The sequence below is a fragment of the Bombus terrestris genome, chromosome 5 (assembly GCF_910591885.1).
Source record: "Bombus terrestris chromosome 5, iyBomTerr1.2, whole genome shotgun sequence".
In the NCBI taxonomy this organism is placed as follows: domain Eukaryota; kingdom Metazoa; phylum Arthropoda; class Insecta; order Hymenoptera; family Apidae; genus Bombus; species Bombus terrestris.
The window spans coordinates 486,130-506,986 of record NC_063273.1 but is presented as its reverse complement, the minus strand read 5'-3'; the positions used below and the strand labels follow the sequence as shown (position 1 = coordinate 506,986).

At 27.7% G+C, this 20,857-nt stretch overlaps 4 protein-coding genes and 1 long non-coding RNA gene across 9 annotated transcripts; 2 read left to right on the top strand and 3 right to left on the bottom strand.

Annotated features, from left to right (window-relative positions):
* Positions 1–14: 14 nt before the first annotated feature.
* On the bottom strand, positions 15–3,196 carry LOC100642877 (F-actin-capping protein subunit beta). Of its 2 annotated transcripts, XM_003395288.4 has the most exons (4): positions 3,033–3,196; positions 2,038–2,249; positions 1,546–1,918; positions 15–1,402 (listed from the first exon to the last, which is right to left on the bottom strand). In XM_003395288.4, exons 1-4 carry the CDS (start codon positions 3,033–3,035, stop codon positions 1,169–1,171), a joined length of 822 nt encoding a protein of 273 aa, XP_003395336.1. In that variant the 5' UTR covers positions 3,036–3,196; the 3' UTR covers positions 15–1,168. The 2 variants fall into 2 exon arrangements, with proteins under 2 accessions (XP_003395336.1, XP_012164469.1); XM_012309079.3 differs by lacking the exon at positions 3,033–3,196 and having other exon boundaries at positions 2,038–2,258.
* A 1,411-nt stretch (positions 3,197–4,607) lies between these two features.
* LOC105665783 lies at positions 4,608–8,793 on the bottom strand. 3 transcript variants are annotated; one of them, XR_007224129.1, is made up of 3 exons: positions 8,656–8,793; positions 5,912–8,574; positions 4,608–5,250 (listed from the first exon to the last, which is right to left on the bottom strand). It is a non-coding gene; the product is annotated as an uncharacterized LOC105665783 (long non-coding RNA). The 3 variants fall into 3 exon arrangements; XR_007224128.1 differs by having other exon boundaries at positions 4,608–6,297; positions 6,358–8,574; XR_001098760.3 differs by having other exon boundaries at positions 4,608–8,574.
* LOC100642995 (1-acyl-sn-glycerol-3-phosphate acyltransferase gamma) lies at positions 8,691–14,172 on the top strand. The gene is made up of 7 exons (XM_003395289.4): positions 8,691–8,849; positions 12,270–12,528; positions 12,768–12,937; positions 13,020–13,181; positions 13,332–13,670; positions 13,756–13,975; positions 14,059–14,172. Exons 2-7 carry the CDS (start codon positions 12,348–12,350, stop codon positions 14,142–14,144), a joined length of 1,158 nt encoding a protein of 385 aa, XP_003395337.1. The 5' UTR covers positions 8,691–8,849; positions 12,270–12,347; the 3' UTR covers positions 14,145–14,172.
* Positions 14,173–15,199: 1,027 nt separating this feature from the next.
* Positions 15,200–18,043, bottom strand: LOC100643886. Its single transcript, XM_048405979.1, has 4 exons — positions 17,924–18,043; positions 17,578–17,720; positions 16,698–17,008; positions 15,200–16,186 (listed from the first exon to the last, which is right to left on the bottom strand). The coding sequence occupies exons 2-4, from the start codon at positions 17,593–17,595 to the stop codon at positions 16,015–16,017; spliced, it is 501 nt and encodes a 166-aa protein (XP_048261936.1). The 5' UTR covers positions 17,596–17,720; positions 17,924–18,043; the 3' UTR covers positions 15,200–16,014.
* Positions 18,044–18,046: 3 nt separating this feature from the next.
* On the top strand, positions 18,047–20,103 carry LOC100650710 (general odorant-binding protein 71). 2 transcript variants are annotated; one of them, XM_048405976.1, is made up of 6 exons: positions 18,047–18,261; positions 18,649–18,887; positions 19,241–19,445; positions 19,539–19,574; positions 19,660–19,851; positions 19,945–20,103. In XM_048405976.1, the coding sequence occupies exons 1-6, from the start codon at positions 18,199–18,201 to the stop codon at positions 19,966–19,968; spliced, it is 759 nt and encodes a 252-aa protein (XP_048261933.1). In that variant the 5' UTR covers positions 18,047–18,198; the 3' UTR covers positions 19,969–20,103. The 2 variants fall into 2 exon arrangements, with proteins under 2 accessions (XP_048261933.1, XP_048261932.1); XM_048405975.1 differs by having other exon boundaries at positions 19,229–19,445.
* The last annotated feature ends 754 nt before the right edge of the window (positions 20,104–20,857 follow it).

Genomic DNA, 20,857 nt, shown 5'->3' with positions numbered 1-20,857 from the left:
ACTTAGGCAGGAAATTAGTGAACAACTTGTTAGAAGTTTATTCGCAAATATTCTCTTTAATATTCCTACATTTTCAAACATTAATACTCTTATATCTCGTATTATTAATAATTATTAGTGATTAAGAAAACATTACGAGTGCCATTATATATGTATATATACGTATACATACAAAATACATTTACATATATATATATATATATATACACGTATAAACGTATATTTGACTCGGATTTACACGAGCGCAGCATACACACAACATACACGCATAAACATGAAAAACATGTCAAAGATATGTAACACAGTAACGAAAATGTATCTTGTATGTACTATGAATGCATTTTTTTTTTTTTTTAATTTATTCATTGTAAAAATGAGATACGTCTATACAAGTATAAAAGATGTTTTATAACTTATGCCTACATACATTAGACATCGTTCGCTAACCAGACGGTGAATAATTTTATATAAAAAATGTGTAAAATGGCATTATTATGAAAGTTCCGTACGTTTGCATAGATCAAATTCTGGTGGATATAACGAGAAATATAGTAATTTATAAAATTAATAAACAATACATAAGACTATGAAAATGTAGAGGAACATCATAACAATGCTTTATAAATTGATGTTTAATACAAATATATCTCAATGAGTAGTAAACAATACAAGAAAGATTGCACAAAGTGGTAAAATCTAAGTATATAAATTTGTTGTATTTAAAAACGAAAAGCTTTAAACATAAATATGCACTCTATGAGCATTATCGTAAATCAATTACTTCGGGGCTTAAATACAACATTAACTTAGGGTGTTACATACCTTTAAACATATTCTCTCTCTCTCTCTCTCTCTATATATATATATATATATATATATATATATATATATATCTGTAAACCTGGACACTCTCGTAATGTCTCTTAATATTTTATTCAAAATCTCGACATAATTAATAATTGATATTCAATTATTTATTCTTTAATACTTCAGGAAAAATTCATCTTTACCGTTGCACCCTGCATATCACAGGAAACTGTCCAAAATTCACGTCACAGTAACTGTAACAATTCGAATCTTAATTTCATCATTTACGATTTCTCTTTTATTTCTTTCTTTTTTATTGACACTCCTCAAAATCGAAGGAAAGTTGATCTTCCTCGGAAGATCAATTATTGGCATTTCTCCTTTGTAACGCGGCCGCGAGATCCTGTCGAAGGGCAGCTTGTTGCCGTTGATCAGCTAAAGATTGAACAGACCTTAAACCATTTACGATATCTTTCGTTTTTCCAAAATAAATTTCATTTAAGGTATTTCGAATTTTATTTTCCATATCTTCAACCATACGACCAATATTAGCAATATGTGGAGAACTCTCACTTATTTGGGCATCTTGTTCGACCTAAGAAAAATGTATTAGGAAATAACTTCACATAATTGTGATATACTCGTTGAATGTCGTACAGAAAATAATTAACACATATAAAGATCTCGTCTTTTTTTTTTTTTTTTTTAATTATAATTAGAAATTAATTAGAAAAGAACCTGTCGTGTAAGACTTCCACCAAGATTCATTGTTCCGGAGCCATGTTTATTAGTTTGTAACCAGAGCATTGCAGTGGAAGTTAATTTATAATGTGCAATCCTTCCACTGGATTTTTCTTGAACTTCCACTACATGAATTGAATCCCAACAACCTTTGATTTTCTTTGAACCATCACCTGCTTTTTTAATCAATATTACTGCTGCAAAACCATGATCCAAGTCCCACAGATAGACAGAAGAAACTCCACCTTCAAAGTAAAGTTCTCTGTATTGATCAAATGCATGATTTGCATCTATCTCTAATTTTCTAAGCCTTTCAGATGGCATTGAACCATCTTCTAGTGGTGGATCATATGTATTACTCCAAGGGGACCTGCAACATAATTTTATAATGTAAAATATTATTTTTTCGTTCTTAATGTAATATTAGTAAAACTAAATATAATAACAATATTAATAACAGAATAGAGCAAAGCACATTTTCACAATTACCTATAGGAATCTCCATCTCTATTATAGTCACAAAGTAAATAATCTTTTCCAGATTCTTTATCTTTTGCAATTTTTAAGGGCTGATCAACGGAGGATAAGAGATCTTCACAAAGAGATGGCACTAGATCTATTAAATCGCTCAAATTCTTTTCAATTTGCTGAGGTGGCAGTCTTCTCATCAAATCCAAAGCACAATCCATTTGCTGTTCAGTCTTTAACATTAAAATTAAGTTTGATTTAATTTTTAATATTCTGTAACCCAGTGAATTTGTAAGTCTAATCATACTTTTAATAAATGGAATTCTATACATTTATAATAAAACTGTTAAGTCTAATATAACTATACTATATTTCTAATTTAATGCCATCTTGAATAAATCTAATTTATATAAATTTCATCTTAGTATTTAATATAATTAAATTGTAGTAGTGAGTGTGATGGTAGTAAATATAATTTAGTATAATTAATATAATTCAAATTTAGCATAAACAGGCGGCAAGCCACATGAAATTCAATATAAATAAGCGATAAGATATATATTAACTTTCACTAATTTCAATAGAAGACAGGAAAGAAATATTAGGAGATATCAATATTAATTCATTAGTACGAGTTACATCAAGAAGACATTTATATGGGTTAACAAAAGATTATCTACATTACAAAAAGTATATAAATGAATTTATATTTTTAATTTTTTTAAAATGACCGAAGAACCAAAATTTTCATGTATGTCACTGGGTGGCGCCATTTTGACGTTTGTTTCATTTTAGGTTAGGTAAAAATTTTTCTTAGAATATCACTATCACAAAAATACACAAACATCTTTTACAAAAAAACCTTTTCAAAAATTTTATCGTGAATGGGAGATTCTATAAAGTTAGACTTTCCTATATCGAACACTATCTCTAAAAAGTGTTATTACTGATTTTAGTTGACATTATTAATAAAATAATATAATGTTACAGTTATAGATTAAAAATATTAAACTCACCATTTTAAATGATTGAAGAATTTGGCAGAAGTCACTCAGACCATCAATCAATAAAAACTACAAAATCAATGAAAAATTTATTGAAATTGTTTACCCTCTGACCTGCATTCAGTCACCGAAAACGAATATTCAAGGGGCGTGTCAAGACTACCGCTGATTGGCCAATAGACAATTCAATGCTATCAACATAATGTGAGTGAAAATTATAGAGCATATGTTATATAACAATAGGACAAGTAATAAAACGTTTACGATACGTTACTAGTGAAATTATTGCTCATTCCTAAGTAATCGCTCGATTAAATTTGAGGTTACAATGCCATACATCTATCACTTTCAGAAATGCAAATTGAAGAATTAGATAAAATTAATTCTAGACAGAATTCTCTAGATGAAATTAACTAAATTTACTATATGTAGTTTATTTAATCATTAGAAATGATTAGTGTCGTATATATTGCTTACTTATTCAATTTCAATAAATGTTTGCTGCATTCCAGCCACGCTTTTCATACATTCTGCAAAGTAACAATTTTAAAGGAAAAAAATTGTTACTAATTGTCTTTTAATTTAAAAGATTAAAATTATATTTCGCTGGAATACATTTTTAGTTTTATAACAGAAAATATTTCCAATAACTGCACTAACTATAGAAGTTAGTGTAAATGTTGTGTTACGATGTAATGCAAATTTTGTATTACAGGATTAATTGGCTTGAACTACTCTTTGTCTAATATATATAAATTTAATGAATCGAAAATTCTATTTTTAATAAGATCCCTGATCTTTCTTCTTCAATCTTTTCTCTTAGATTTTTGCAGTGAATTTTTGAGTTGATTTTAAATTTCGCTCTTAATTTATACATAGATGGCGTTGAGTATAAATTGAAGTTCATATTTATTGCGGCCGTTCATATGTTAGTAGAGAATATGTAATCTAATATTTTAACATATTGAAATGCTGATAAATATCTGATAAATACTCTAACAGAATTGCGATTTTAATTCCAATAATAATGGGTATTGTCAGATAGTATACGTAAATGAGGGTTAGACGAGTTTTGATATTTCACGGATCCTTCGAATGAAAGCCTCGTGCACAATTGTATATGCGAGGCTATAAGAATCATCTATATCTGTTATAATTCAATTTAAAATGATATCATCAATATATGTATTGGATTTGAGTTAGTTTTTTTATTCCGGCCGTTGCGAGGTAGCCAGCAACAGGCAAATTTCTTAGGCCTCTATTAACTTTCCGTTCATAATTGGCGATTTTCGTCAAATTTACGTATTAACATAACTGTGCAGTGGCATAGAAACCTAGAAAATAACATCTTCCAAGATACGTGATCATCTATCGTTCACACGTCTTACTTTCACAGAACATTCACCGGAAATATCGACAATTCTAGGTTATAAACGTACGCCTATGTTATTAATATTAGGTCACAATCGGTTCCACAGATTGTATGTACTACATACTACATCAGAAGTAATACTTCGAGTATTTCTTACGTGCTTTATATTAATTATATTAATGGACAATTTTTGAATAAAATCTAGAAAACAGAACTGTCTTTCGAACATTTTCCCAGTTTTTATTAGAAAGCAAATATAATAAGTTTATGATCCGAAAAGATTATAAATGTCAGATTTTCCAATATGATATGTCTAATATATTCAATGGCTATACATGTCATGACCTAACTCAAACCTAACTCTTTTGTTTGTAATTTCTTTAGCTTTTGTTTGTATTTTCGGTTATTTCGGTTATTTCGGAATACTATAAAGAAAAGATAAGAGTTAGGTATATGTTAGGTCAGTGATGTCTATTGTAGAGATCCCTCTTCACGTTTCCCTGCTTGCCCTTTAACTCATTGCTTATCGCAATTCGTTCGTCATCAAAGAAACCGCACTACGCAACGCTAAGAACTCTACCATGCAAGCTTATATTTTCGTAATCGGAAAAGTCTCGCAGCCTAACAAATAAAACACGCAACAATTTTGGACTTTGGTGCTGGGTCATCACTGTATCCAAGCGTTGCAGGACCGCCGTCAAACAATACGAATGCATACGTTATTACGGACGCATAATTATAGGCAGAATTCATAATACATGGAGGCGGCTTGGCATCCAGTAAAGCATTGGTTTATCGGAGCGAAGTCATGCTACCATGATGAAGAATTCGGCGATATGAATATTTGTGGCGATGATTCTGTCAACATAATAAATTGGACAAAATATTATCTTTAAATGATGCAATAAAAAAGAATTACATTTTATATAAATTGAATTGAAATATCGAATTATAAAAATAATTGAAATATAATTGCGTGAATCTGCAAGAAGCTACGTTCTCTCCGATTTCGATGATTTTATATATATATATATATATATAGTCGACGGTCGATCTTGGTTTCCCAGGTATTCGCAAGAAGCTGTCGGTACCACTACAGTGAATTCTATCAATAATTATGCATTCGTAGCAGCGTATGCGCAAATAACTGTTGGCAATTGTTGAGAAGGCAATGATTATTGCGTTGTTCATCACGACTCGAGTCAATTGTGGCCAGTTATTTGCATTTATATTTGTTACGCTATTGTGTAAATTTCACTTTCTGTTCAAGGCCATTCCACAAATATGAGACGCCTAAATCTTTTGCCTTATATGCCCCGTGAATATACAGCAGAGCAACAAAATGCATTTAATTATAGTTAAAAAAAAAAAAAATAATAATTAGGCCCCAACTAAATGCTTCTGCTTCTGTGCACGCTCTGTGCACGTATATTTTTCATTATATGGTAGTCTATGATCAAAGAAAATGCAATCTCTACTTTTCCTTTCATAACATTTCGTTTAGCATATCCTGTCGGACCTGATAATCCTCTACAGATATTATGTGAATTGGTGCTCTTCCAGGTTTGGAACCACCTTCTATCTCCTATGAAACTGTCCCATCAGCAGCAATTTCGATGCGTTGGTCCTCTACATTACACTCACTTTCGTACTTCAATGTTAATCTCATTCCCCTTTGTCTTTTACATTTTGTTTTATTCAAGATACTCTTCTCTTCATTATCCGTGTCTGGATTCGTCAATTCGTTGGATATGTCAAATAGGTCATCATCTTTTTCAATTTTATTTTCAATTTCAGAAAGATTCTGTTCATCAATATCCAAACACTTCTCGTCCATGTTATCTACCTTTTGTCTAATGACTTCATAGTTTTTCAATGCGTGGACATTTTTAGGATAAATATTCGCTACAGAATAATTCATTAAATATGAAATAGAAAATTTACATCAAAATATTACGCACTTACTTCTTTCTTCAAATTTGCACTTGTAACATATAACGCAAAGAAAATGCTTTAAAACTTTTATACTGTGATGCTCTCTCTTTCTCTCCCTCTCTCTTCCCCTCCCTCCCTCCCTCCCTCACTCACTCCTCGAATTATAAAATTGTACACTATGTCGTCCAACTCTGCGGCCTGAAAATAGTTAAGTAAGTAAATATCATAAATTTCTCGACTGATCAAATTGATCGGTCGCGGTAGGTAAGAGAGGCTACGTATATTTTTTGGAAAAAAAGAAAATGAGAGGAGAAGTAAATACTGAAAAATTTATTGTATACATGTTTTAAGAAAGATCGTCGAAATAAACAGCGATGTGATAACGTTACATACAGGAAATTGTACACAAAATTTTGAACACGGTTAATTTTACCGGTGGTGATAAGTTTAAGTGAGTTAAAATTATTCATTTGTACATGGATAAAACACTGTTCATATATTTGATGCGAATGGTGTGGCAAGTCGGAATTTAAAAGGCGGGAAAGGCGTAAAAGTAAGCCTAATTTTTGTGTGTTCAACGCAAATTCATCGAATACAACATTATTTGAATCAGGGCAAGAGGACATATACATATAACAATTCTTTTTAATTAATAATTCATTCCTGATAAAACACTATCGATTGCATTATTATAAGCTACAGGTAACTTTTCTATATTTGTAACATTTAACTGTTGATATTAAGTTGAAATTAATCTTGTTAATATTAAGTTGCATGCTGAAAAAGAAACGGTTTAAGCTACAATTTCCGCGTCCAACTTCGAATATTTATGTCGGCTCATTAAATATTACCAACAAACACTTTTCGATCTCTTTATCGTGGCTTGTGTATTATATCTTGATAAATATTAAGTTTATATATAGTGTATAATATTAAGTTATTGTGTTTGTTGGGGAAGTAAATGCTCTATAATGTATGATCCCAATATATTTTCAGATATTAAGAAAAAAGATCTTTTAATTTTATCAAATCTTTTTAATTTTATCAAAATATTGCCCATAAACCGTGTACGCCATATTATTTAATTATTGGAGTGGAATGTGATACAAAGAACGTATTTCCCACCTTTTACAGTAAATTCCGACGTGGAGTGATATTTTTTAAAGCTTTTTTAATCGAAGATATTAATTGATTCGTTAACAGGAAATGATACCGTATTTCATCAACGACCTTGTATAAATTCTGAACTCGATACGCATTGCTTAAATCACTTAGTCATCCAGCGAGATAATCTTTCGCAGATAAGAAAGGAATGAAACAAACGATCTGTTGATTATTCTAATTAATGTGATACGCTTGGTAATGTATGCTTTTAAAGTTTATCGGTCAAGTATAATTTATGTCGTGTTGGCCATCTCAGAGAACGCGGTACCGAGAAAATCGTGTTTACAATGTGCATGCCATACTCTGCGATTTTGTACCGTTCTTGATTTTTTGAAAGTTCTGTCACGATCAATTCTTCTTTATCTCCAGCTTTTCTGTAGTTTGACAATCAAAACAGCCGTATAATATTTGATACCTACTGATATTAATTTTTATAAATATATTTTGTCGTATCATAATATTATACAATAGCTCTAATAAAGATAACATCATTCTTGTAGTTTTGCAAATAAATTACATTCGAGCCATGTACTTTTGAACAATAATATATTATGTAACATATGTGTGTATACAAGGTGTTCGATACAACTGGAACAAGCCATAGCGTTAAAACGGCAGCAAATAGAAAAACATTTCATTAAAAAAAATTAAATGGTTTCCAATGATGAATCATGTAGTGCATGTGTGTAATTTTTCTTAATGAAATTGTTTTCTATTTTCCTTTTAACATTTAACATTATAACATTATAGATCATTTTAACATTATAGATTGTTCCAGCTGCGTGGAATAGCCTGCGCATAGAAATGTTCCTTTTACTACAATATGTATACAACTGTTGCATTTCCATATATTAATGTACACGTTTCTTTCTTTTTACTCACTTAACAATTTCTTACAATGTGAATGACGACGTTCTCAGATCTCCTTCATTTTTTACATATGTATATAAAATTCTCGTGGTAGTAAATAGTGTTAAACACTTACTTCTGTAATAAGAATGATATTCTGCTCTTGTGCTCTTATACTCTGATAATTGTTTTCAATTTTTCGCGCGCTGTACTGGAGGCGGCATGGATACCAACCTACATAAAATGAATTCTTAGATAAACACCAAATATGGAATATATTCTTACATAATTCTTTTTATTGAACAACAGTATCACCTGATCATCAGAAATGATATTCATTAGTTAGTGATCAAGAACTGATGTTTTATTCAACCAATCAGCGTTCTTTGATCTCTTCTTTTATGCGTGTGTGAATACCATGTAAATAAAGGCACATAGAAGTTAGTGTCTTCCAGCACTTTGCACGCGACTGTTGTTTGACCCGAGATTTTAGAAATGATTTAAGTTGGGTGAGTTGAATTGTGAAAATTTGTTAATTGTTTCAAGTGTTTTGTTTTCTTTTTCCTAAAATTAAAAACGTTTCTTAATATAATATACTTTCTCATTAATTGTATTTCAATTTTAACAAATTTTTTTCGTTCTACTATATGAATTTAAATATTTATATCGTTTACTGATCTTCTTTTCCATAACTAAGTGACGATCGGTTCCTTCTTCGCATACATTACTTTATCGTCTTTATAATATCTATTTCATTTTTGAAAATGATTTTTAAAAGTTTTCATACTTTTTGGCCAATAATAATTGTCTTCAATGTGTCTCTCTGTCAACAAAGAATGAGGTTATACATTTCATTTCGAAAGAAATCAGATACATATAAATAGTACGAAGAAAAATAATGAATTTCATCTTGCTAAATCTCTCTCTGTATTGTATTATATAAATAAAGTTTAGACACTATGTATGATTAATATATACAATCAAGTAGCGATTTAATTCCATGATAATATTTATCCTATTGTGTACGACTAATACATAGTTAAAGGATACCTTATATTTTTGATATTTATGAAATTTTAAAATATCAAATTGTTTTCCTAACAATTTTAATCGTTATGTTGTGCTTCATTTTTAAAAACATTTTATTTAAAAATGTCTCCGAATTATTGTTTTAAGTGTGTATATATGGTTAGAAATAAAAGTCAAAGTTTTGAATGGATAATAAAGTGACACGTGTACACGGAACACGTATAACGTGTATTAAGAAATAGAAAGTTCATATTCCTAATATACGAATGATACAATGAATTTTGATTTCTGTATACATATAAGGATTCATATTTTCTGCATAATTCTATATATACACGTATACGTATATAGTATATTGACACTAATCAATGACATACATAGATCTTTGACATTATGGGTAATAATTATCGTGTTGTGATTGTTTATTTTCTAGAGTTGTTTCATTGTTATGAAGAAATTCATAATAAAGAGATAATATTCATTCATATAAATTGAACTACATTATTAGTACAATTTTGATAGAGTAAATATATTTTCTCAATTACATAAATATATGTTTTAAATGTCGAAACAAAGAAGTTGGTTATGATACAGCATGCAAAGCTCGATGAAGATGAAGCTATTTATTATATGAGTTATGAAGGATATAATAACATAATTGAGTAGATACACACAATATATTATTAGATACTAATTACGAGTGCCAAATTATAAAGTTTATAAGAAAGAAGTAATAAAGAAACAGGCTACTTGAAACTATGTTTTGAAAACCATGGTTAGAAAAAAAAAAATGAAGAAAAGCTTGAGAGCATGTTTCTCAACTTATTTGTCAATGCTATAAAACAATTAATCATTTTATATTGAAACATATATTCAAACATTGAGAAACAAATATCCAAGTGTAAACAAAAACAGCTGAATATGTTGGAAACAATTTTAATTCAATGTTGTTGTATATGATAGGATTCTGCTTTCCTAATGTTATATCTAGATTGTGGATGTTTATGTAAATGCATATTTTTATAGAAAGTAGGAAAAGATATTGAACCAAGATAGAAATATGTTTTGTCATTAGAGGGTTATAAAAGAATGTTCCTTATTTTGTATAAATTACATATTATATATGTTCTGCATATTTCATATAAATGTCCAAAAGTAGACATTAAACGTTGGCAAATATCATGTTAACTTGTTTCTTGCAACTTTCTCATCGCATATTCTTATTATATTCGGTATTGACAACAGATCTATATTATACCACTAATTTATTTATAATATTGTCTCATGATATCATACGAGTGGTTTATAAAAACCGCTTGTGGCAATGTTCTGATTAAATCATGAGTGATATAGATAACAAAAAGTTATCTACAAAGTCTAATATCACAGTCAATTGCATTGTAATATTAGTAAAATACAAATATCATCAGTGTTCCATTAATCGTGCAATGCTGAAAACAAGCAAAGATATGTAATGATAAAAAAGGGATATTGATACTGAAATTGCAGATATACATTTGATTATCAATGGCGATACAATTGCTTGTGAATCCTGCAATAAAGAAGTATGCGATCAAATGATAAACATAACAATAATACTATTATAAACAGAACAATAATATTATTATATTATGAATATAATTTAAAATCAATGACTTTAAATATCTAATATCATTTTTCTTTTTTTTTTTTTTTTTTTTATTAATCCTGTGATTCAGATTTTATGTGAATGAAAATTTTAGTTAAAACAACATACCGATACTGCTAAGCACAGAAGAAATGCTGAAGCAAAATTGGAAGATTTGTATGACAATATTCGATATAATGGTCATGGCAAGGAAAAATAAGTTTATTTATATTGATTTATGCAAAGCAGTAGTGGCTGTCAATGGTGGTGTTTAAATAAAGTTTTATTTGTAAATTTTTTGAAAAACTGTACGAATTAAAATACTCTCAACAAGTTAATTCTAAGAAATAATTACTTACAAGATTGCTATAAAATAAATTATTCTAAGTGTACAAAAACATTATTTGCATTTCAGTTGATGAAATGACAGGTAAAGTTAGTCGTTATATAGCAAATATGATAGTACATTGTGTGAAAAAGATAATAATAGCAGCTTCAATGCCTCACTCATTTGCTTGTAAAGAATTGGACAAAATAAATCAGGTCACTGATTGAACGATCTGTGAATTCTGCAATAAAAATATTGTAGGAGAGGTTTAAAATTGTTTTGCTGTTAAATGTTACTAACATGTTACTTCTAACATGGCTTGCACAGAATAATGGAGACAGTGACACACACAGTCTAGTTATATCGCTTACATATTGAATTGCTGTTGTGGCACAAAATTTGAAAGTTACAAGAAATCATTGGAGAAGGATAGAATCTTTTTTAAATATTGTAAAACTAGCACAGTTTATAAGAATATACTTTTTTAGAAGAAATCATCATCAATGAAATGACAGGTGTAATTGGAAAATTCAAAACTTATGTGGCTGAAACCTTAATTAAGATTTGCCTTTGATTCTTTTAAGTGATTATCATTGCTAATGTCTTATTTAGCTTATTATTAACGTTTTCTTAATACACATTCAAAATTCAAAACTGTGACTCCTATATTAAAACTATTATTAATAGTACTAATACTCGTATGTTCATGTATTTAAATACATGTGGAATAGAGATCTCCCATATGTGGATATCTGTGTTCCAAGAATTATATGAAAATTTAATATATGTATACATATGTATATTTAGATATTCATGAAATAGAAACCTCTGGTTAAAAGTTCAATTATGATTAAAGATTGACAAACTTGAGATGTTCTATTTTATCTCATTAATTAAAACTGAATTATTATCAATGTGTATTCAACATGTTTAACTTTTTTACAGATATTAAAATTAAAAATCTTCAGGAGACATATATGTATGTTTTATCATTACTGAACACATGTAAAAAAATTGTCAAAGATGGGATTGTTATCAGTATTGAAGCAATCTAATGTGATTTATGTTATAATTGGTATAACTTTTCTTACATCGGGCCTGATCATCAATTTTTTCCAGTGTCTTTTGTACTTTGGTCTTAGACCTTTTTCCACCTATCTTTATCGCAAGATTAACTACTATCTCTGCTATTCCTTATATAGTCGTAAGTTATTTTAATTATTCAATTTTGAGATACTTTTGCTTTAAATAAATTTTTAAATTTTTATCTTAATTTTATTAATTTTATTAAATATATTATTTCTTGTAACTAGTTTCTTCAGTAGCTAGTTAATCTGAATGTTAATATATTTTAATTATTGAATATAATTCTTTTCTGACATAGAAATTAAATAGAAAGAAAATGTTTGTTCTTATACTGCATAATTGAAATTACATTTCCAGAGTTAGCATTTGTACCAGAATGGTGGTCTGAATTAGACATTGTACTTTATATGAATATGGATGATGTAGAAAAATTTAGAAAAAATCATAAATATATATTAATGAACCACAGATATGAAATAGACTGGCTTTGTGGATGGATCATATGTGAACGTACTGGAATACTTGGTGTTGGTTTTAAAATTATACATAAAAGATGTATTGAAAGTAACTTAATTACCTTCTAATATTGTGAAATTTTGCATATTTCAGAATTGCAAAGCATATGTAAAAAAATCATTACAGTATGTTCCAATATTAGGGTGGGCATGGAGATTTGCTGAATATATATTTATGGAAAGAAATTGGGAAAAAGATAAAGAAGTGATCACCTTTCAAATTAAAGAGCTTGTAAATTACCCAGATAGTATGTCGGTAAGAATTTTTCTTTTGATATTCAATTTCAATCATTTGATCTTTAATTTTGCCATATTTTTACTGTGATTTTTAATATATCTTAAATTTACTCTTAAGGTCGTTTGTTTTACGGAAATAATTTTTTAATTATTATTTTACTTTATGCAGTTGCTTTTATGTGCCGAGGGAACACGATTTACAGCAGAAAAACTAGAAGCTAGTCAAAAATTTGCCCAAAAAGCGAATCTCCCAATATTAAATTATCACTTAACACCTCGAACGAAGGGTTTCGTAGCAAGTTTACCGCATATGCGGGGCAAAATTTCTGACATTTATGACATGCAACTGCAGTTTAAGTCAGATGATCCTGTAAAACCAACGTTAACGAACATACTGCAGGGGAAACGGATCACTGCGTACATATGTATTTTCAGGATACCGTTAGAAGAAGTGCCAGAAGACGAGAAAGGTGCTGAAGAATGGTTACATAAACATTATGAGAAAAAAGTATGATTTCATTTCAAATTAATGAAATTAGCTATGAAATTATTCTTACTTCTGTTTTCTTTTTTTTTTTTTTTTTTTTCTTTAGGATCGTATGGCAGAAAGTTTTGAACAAACAGGTGATTTCTTTGAACTTAGTGGGGTACCCAAATTAGAAAAGATTACATTAAAAAGAAGATATCATTCACTCGTTAATACAATTTTCTGGGCAGTGGTAGTGAATGCGCCAATTCTTTATTATTTGATTATTATTCTCTTGTCTGGATCGATAATTTATTTCTCGATAGGAGCGAGTAGTATCTTCTTAAGTAGGTATTTTAATATGATACACAGTTTTATGTTTATTCTATATATTGTTTAAATATTAATACTTTTAATTTCGCCGTTTCAGTTTATTTACTTTTGCAAAGAATGATCGGAATGTCCAAGATAAGTAAGAGTTCATCATACGGAACTGATGACAAGAAATTGAAGTAAGATAGAAATGGGAAAATAATAAAAGGAATACAGTACGAAAAAATACAGAATACAGAATACAGAATACAGAGAAATTGACGTTGCAGTTAGATGAGCGTTTACAAATTATGTTCATCTCGTGATGTATTCCACGAGACGATTTATGTAAAAATCTATATGAAACATGCACAGAAGCTTGTAAAAATGTGATATGAGCTGTACATTGTTGATTGTACTTTTAGTTGCACTGATTGGTTGTAATGAATAACAATTTTAGAAGTAGATATATTAATATCTTGAAGGATTAATTTTTATGTTCAAAAATATTTGAATATTTTAAAAAAAGTAAAAGTTTTTGTTACAATAATTAAATGAGGTTAATTATGTTCTTTTGTGCTAATGTTTTAATGTTATAGAATCTCATTTTTTAAATTAAAAGTTTAATAAAGGGTTGAAAACGTAAAAAGAAAATAATATATAATGCAAAAGAGTTCTATTCAACAAGAACGAGAGAATTAATTTCGGACAAACTTAATTTCTAGGATATAAAAATAGTTATTTTAAAAAGATAGAAACTTCTAAGATAATTTCATAAAAAATTAAGTTTTTAATAATTACTTTAAACCTATTTATTTAGCTTAAAATGACATATTATTTATGAAAAATAGTTGTTTAACACTATTGCACAAATATTAATTAAAGATTATGTATGACAATATAGATATATGAATATCAATTATTAACTAAAGAGAAGAGAATTTTTTGAAAGTATATATTTTACGTTAATAATTTTATTGAAACATTTTTGAATACCAGATATACATTGATTATAAGTAGGCAGTAAATATTTATGCAAATGTACATATATAATGTATTAAGATCTGTTAAATACATAAAAAAAATGTGAAAAATAAAAAGGTACTTTTTCTTAAATCTCTATTGACAAAACAAATTTTGATATATATATATTCTGTTTCTGTATCTATTTTTTATAAAAATATACATTTGCATGAATATCTGTAGTTTATTTATTAATATGGTGTTATTGTACATATATTCAGATCTTATATCCAATACTAATACTAAAATGTCTTTTTCCAATACTAGTTTCGATTGATTAATTCCACATTTAATTAATTAATTGCACATTACTAATCAAAATTAGTTATTGATGAAACAAGCGAGGATGTTAATATATACGAAGTTTTGTAGTAGTATTATTAATTTGATCCTATATTTAACTTTACCTAAAACCAGATATTAATGGCGAGGGTATTTCGTTAATATTGCTGATTTAACGATTAATCAGAATAAGTATTAATTGGAAGAATTTTAGGTAATAGCAACATTGTTACATAGTTATTAATTAGAAAACACGAATATTACAAAAAGTCCTTGAGAAAATTAGCTTTGATTAAATGAGAAAATTACTTTCGCAAATTCTGGATTTTGAAACTCTGTGACATTTATAAAAATGTACATTGTGTGTGTGTGTGCGTGTTATATGTACACACACACACACACAAAAGTGTATATGCATATGTACCTTCTTAACAGTCTTCTCGCTAATAGCATATTTAAATTTGCGTTTAAATTTAGCTTCTACTTTTCATTGACGGCTGTTGTTCTTTTTTTTTTTTTTTTCTTTTTTTCAAGTATGCGGTATTTACTTCTTCCAATCTATCATATTAAGAACAAAATTTATGCGAAAGACATTCTATTTTATCCAAATTTCATCTTTTATAATATCATTCATTGCTTCTATTCAATTAACTTTTAATAGAATGGTGATTTAGATTATTTAATATTTCATTTGCTTTGATGCTTAGTAATGAACGAATTTTGAAATATTGAAATTTAATATATTTAAATAAAGAAGTATGATTTTTGATTAATTTTTTATCTTTCTTACATTACTTTCGTGATGTATCTCAGTATATCCTTCAAAAGGCTTAGCTACGTACTGAATCTTCCTTAATTTTCCTTGCGCATCGTAATAACCATATTGTCCTTTTATCGTACCATCACGATGCCTTTCTTCTAATCTGTATTGTCTATCCTTTCTGCAATAAATATATGGTATATTGTTAATTAAATACCTCTAAGCATATGTAATGTTTTCTAACGATGTATATGTATATGTATATGTATACTGAAAAAATTGGACGTTTATAATAAATAAATCTAGTTTTTATAAATGATAATTGGAATTTTTATTATGTGGTAATTATGTTCTCCAATTCTGTTTTTAACTATTTGAAGTATATGTCAGTAATATAGGAAAAAAGAAAAAAATAATTTAATCCATTATACAGTATGTTTGATTTATTATACGCAAATGTCATTATTTTTCCAACTATTGTTTTCCTAAATCCTAAATTTACAGAAATGACAACATTAATTAAATTTTTTAAACTTGTTATTTTACTATGTATTACAAAACCAATTTAACAATGCGTATAATTTTTCAACACAATAATTACATAATAATCTACATACAAGTTACTATAGATAAATTAATTTTATTTAATTACATCACAAATAAAATTCAATTCTAAGACTTCAATTGTTTACCCATTTCCAGTATCAAATCCAAAAAGGTACGTTTTTGGTCCTTCATGACCTTCTATTTGAAATTGTATTCGATCTGTATCTTCTGATAATTTCCAAGGATCTATATTTTCTTCCTTTCTTACTTTTATATATCTATTCATTGCGTTTTCAGTTTCTTTGATTTTCTGGGGTTGTAATTCTTCGTTATCTTTTCTTATTATTGACTTCGTTTTGTGTTTGTTACTCGATGATAGTTGATCACCTTTATAAAATCGGTGATTGCTGGCCCATGGAATGTCAATTGCGACCGTAAGAACTGCACTCGTTAAAAGCTAAATAAATTGATGGAAAAGGTGAATAACAGAAACATCGAAAATAAATAGGCTTTTTCAAATAAAACGAAATCTGTCATTAAGTTTTAATCTCTGCTTTCGGATATGTTTAATTGATCAATGAATTTAACTCTCACGTTAAAGAATTTATTTTCTAGTTGTTTCGCTTTCACGCGAACGTTTTTCTGGTCCATTGCTCTTTCACAATTGAATATCACGTTCTATTTATTCTTATTACTTTATCTTAGTTTCTTTTATTTATCATTATTTTACTATATAAGTATCATTGAATAAAGAGGACTTAAGTAAAATTTATTCTATTATCACCATAATATTAATGGCGATACTACTTAGAATTTTCAATTAAAGTTTAATTTAAAATAATAATAATAATAATAATTAAATTTACTTGTTTATAATATACGATGTACGATCTATATATAAAATTTGTACGTATTGGCGATTATTTGAATGACATTTTGTCATCTCTGAATCAAATTGGGCCATTAAAGATAAGCAAATGATTTGTTTATTATGCAAATTTTAATAAATAAAAAATTTGTACTTACAAGAAATTTAATATGCATTTTGTATTTCCAAGATAGAAGAACAACAGTTCTCTATCAAAATTCACAGTAGATTTCCTTGCCGTTTTTAGCCTTCAATCACTTTCATATATCCTCTCTCTTTTATCCTCCCCTCTAATCTTCTTCTACGATTACAATAGATATTATTGGATATCTTAAATGGCGGGAAACTATATTATTTCCGCTATTTAAAAATCTTTCTCTTTTAATGTAATATATGCTACTGCATATTATTTTAAAATGTGTAAAATAAATAAACGAATATCATTGTTATAAATCTAATTTGTGCTATTAATTATTTTTATTTAACGTTACGGAATACATGTACCTGATTGCGAAAAGGATTCTAACGCGATAACGAAAATCCTGACGTTCGTTTCAATTACATAGATTACACAATTTACATTTGGCCGGAAGTGAATAATTCAGGATACGTCATGTCAATGAAACGTCCACTGAACTCAAATTCTTTTCAAAGATAGAATGACACGCAATTATTATCATCACCTTTTTCCTGTTCATTTCGTTTATATATTTGACCGAAAGAGAACATGGTTTCAATAATTGTTTAGTTAAAACGGCGGAGCGTTGACAGTGTCTATCATGAAAAATTTTATTTCGTTTACTTTGTGCTGTATCCTTCTATTTTTTCTCCGTGAGGGAGTAGTAAGTTTTAAAAAATTACGAATTTATATATTTTATTATGTTGTACTTGTTATACAAGCCTAGCGTATAAAATTTCTTAAATTAAACGATTTAAGAAATAATATTTAATATCATTAAATTATTATAAATATTATAATATTGATAACAAGGAAGTAAATAGCAGGTATGTATGATATACATACGCCATGAATGCTGTTATGAAAAATATGTACATATAAGATAAATATAATAAATTATTCCAACTAATGTATAAATAAAACCAATCTATAGAAAATATGTATTTCTTTCAATGTTTTACTCATTCGATTACTATTTCACTCATTCGAAGCAAAATATATACTTGTATAAATATCCGTAATCTAATTACAGTTACAAATTTATTTTCAGTCTTTAAGATGTCGTTCCGGAAATCAACAAATAGACGTACAATTTCAAAAAGTGCTGAAAACTTGTAGGAACCGTTATGCCAGTTCGAATACAGGTAATGGGGAAGATTCTACATCTACGGAAGACAAAAGTTCAGGAAGTGATTCTCGTTCCGAGGAAGAGGTATATGACAACAATTTCTTTGACAAAAATGACAGTGGACCTTCATATAATCAATCCACGAACAATCAAAGATATAGGTAAAACTGGTGTAATTATTTTGAGCATTTTAATAAGCGAAAATTATTAATTATTGGACCGTAGAAATGCATATTTCTATAAAAAAAATAAATGAAGAAATGGGATTTACTCAAAAATTTGTTTAGTCAATTAAAAAAAAAAAAATATATATATATATATATATATATATATATATATATATATATATATATATATATATATATATATATTTTTTGCGTGCATCTCTGTGTCACACTTTATAAATATTGTCAATTTTTTTAAACATCCTGTATATTCTATATATATATATATTTCTATTGCAACTACACATATATCTTAGTCAAGTTATTCATGGATACAGAAATTCTGACAGGAATAGTAATACGAATACTTACTCTTCCGACCACTCGATTAAGGGAAATGTTAAAGATTTTCAAAATATAAAACATATTCGTAAAATCAACGATCGAGATTCATGGAATTCTAGAGATTCGCGCAGTAGGAAAAGTGATTTTAATAATGGAGAGATGAATGACGAGGACACACGTTTTAATAATAATACTGACCGGCAACAAGATGTAAGCATCACGAATTTAAGTTGAATACCTTATAATTGTCTACAATATTTTATGTTAATCTGATAATTCTATGTATATTCTAATTTATTACAGTGTATAGTACAATGTTTTTTCAATGAATTAAATGCTGTAAGTACTATCGTATTTGATTTAAGAATAAAAATAAACAATAATTATGTTATTTAAATAATTGTTACTACTTGCTGATTAATAGGTAGATCAAAAAGGATTTCCAGAAAAAGATTTAGTAATTCCATTGATGATTCAAAGTATTCAAGATCCAGAATTGAAAGACTTCGTTGAAGAATCAATTATCGAATGTTTTCGTTACCTTGAAGCGAATAAACGAGAAAAATGTGAATACTCACAAAATTTATTGACGTGTCTGGCTGAAAAAGGACAGCAGGTAGGTTTTAACCTTTTTTGTACTTTTTATTAAATACCACGCCAGTTTCGTAAAAAATAATTTTTTAAAATAAATACGTTAATCTTGTTCCAGAAATGTGAAGATTGGGAAAATTAAAAAATGTAATTTTATTGTAGCTACTTAAAGAAAACGATACCGTATGTGGCAATAATATTGTATTTGTGTGTATTTATTTGCATATAAAACAGCAGGAGTATTAAAAAAAAAATTTCTAAATATTCTACCACAATATCTATAAATACTAATTCTTTTGAACTATTATTTTATATACTTTTCTTTACAAAGAGTATCTTATAATTTTTTGAATTACAATACTGCGAAATAATATTATGAAAAAATATTATCTTTAGAAAATAATATTAGATTATATTATTATACTTACGTTTCAAACTGAAGCAATTAAGAAGTTTACTTATAATTGGTAATATATAAACTGTAATTATATATATATATATATATATTTATATATATACACACACACACATGCACCTTTTTACAATATATACAAATGCTATTTCAAATTTTGTTTGTTCCAGTACTGTACTTTATTAATGATAATATTTTTTTATCAAATTGGAGAATTGATTTTTATTGTAGCAATATTGTAATTCATATCTATGAAATATCATAGCATTGCATAATATCACGTTAACGTGATCTATTCCTCTAAAGATAAAAGAAAATTATATTCGAAATAAATTCACTGTAGAATGTTTTTAATATTACACATTTCTTTATATGATTTTCTTTCATAAATGTTGAATGTATATTATATAAGAACCTAAAATTGGTGATCTCAGTTATTTGAGAAGATTAAAGTGTTAAACTGTTTATGATATTGATGTAACGTTCGAAATCAAATCTATTTGTAACTTCCCGTTTTCTACTTCAAATGTATTGCAAATAATATTTTGCCAATACTATTATGTTTTGCAGTATTCAAAGTTACTTAAATTTTACAATATTGTATAACTAAACTATAGGA

Excerpts from the sequence above, each read along its gene's own strand:
- LOC100643886 (XM_048405979.1), bottom strand. Across the intron at positions 16,187-16,697 it reads GGATTTGATACTGGAAATGG|AAAGGATAGACAATACAGAT; the intron begins GTAAACAATTGA and ends TATTTATTGCAG.
- LOC100650710 (XM_048405975.1), top strand. The coding sequence starts at position 18,199 with ATGAAAAATTTTATTTCGTTTACTTTGTGCTGTATCCTTCTATTTTTT. Across the intron at positions 19,446-19,538 it reads ATACTGACCGGCAACAAGAT|TGTATAGTACAATGTTTTTT; the intron begins GTAAGCATCACG and ends AATTTATTACAG. Across the intron at positions 19,575-19,659 it reads TTTTCAATGAATTAAATGCT|GTAGATCAAAAAGGATTTCC; the intron begins GTAAGTACTATC and ends GCTGATTAATAG.
- LOC100642877 (XM_012309079.3), bottom strand. The coding sequence starts at position 2,258 with ATGTTAAAGACTGAACAGCAAATGGATTGTGCTTTGGATTTGATGAGA. Across the intron at positions 1,919-2,037 it reads AGAGATGGAGATTCCTATAG|GTCCCCTTGGAGTAATACAT; the intron begins GTAATTGTGAAA and ends ATTATGTTGCAG. Across the intron at positions 1,403-1,545 it reads GTGGAAGTCTTACACGACAG|GTCGAACAAGATGCCCAAAT; the intron begins GTTCTTTTCTAA and ends CATTTTTCTTAG.
- LOC100642995 (XM_003395289.4), top strand. The coding sequence starts at position 12,348 with ATGGGATTGTTATCAGTATTGAAGCAATCTAATGTGATTTATGTTATA. Across the intron at positions 12,529-12,767 it reads CTGCTATTCCTTATATAGTC|AGTTAGCATTTGTACCAGAA; the intron begins GTAAGTTATTTT and ends TTACATTTCCAG. Across the intron at positions 13,976-14,058 it reads AGCGAGTAGTATCTTCTTAA|TTTATTTACTTTTGCAAAGA; the intron begins GTAGGTATTTTA and ends TCGCCGTTTCAG.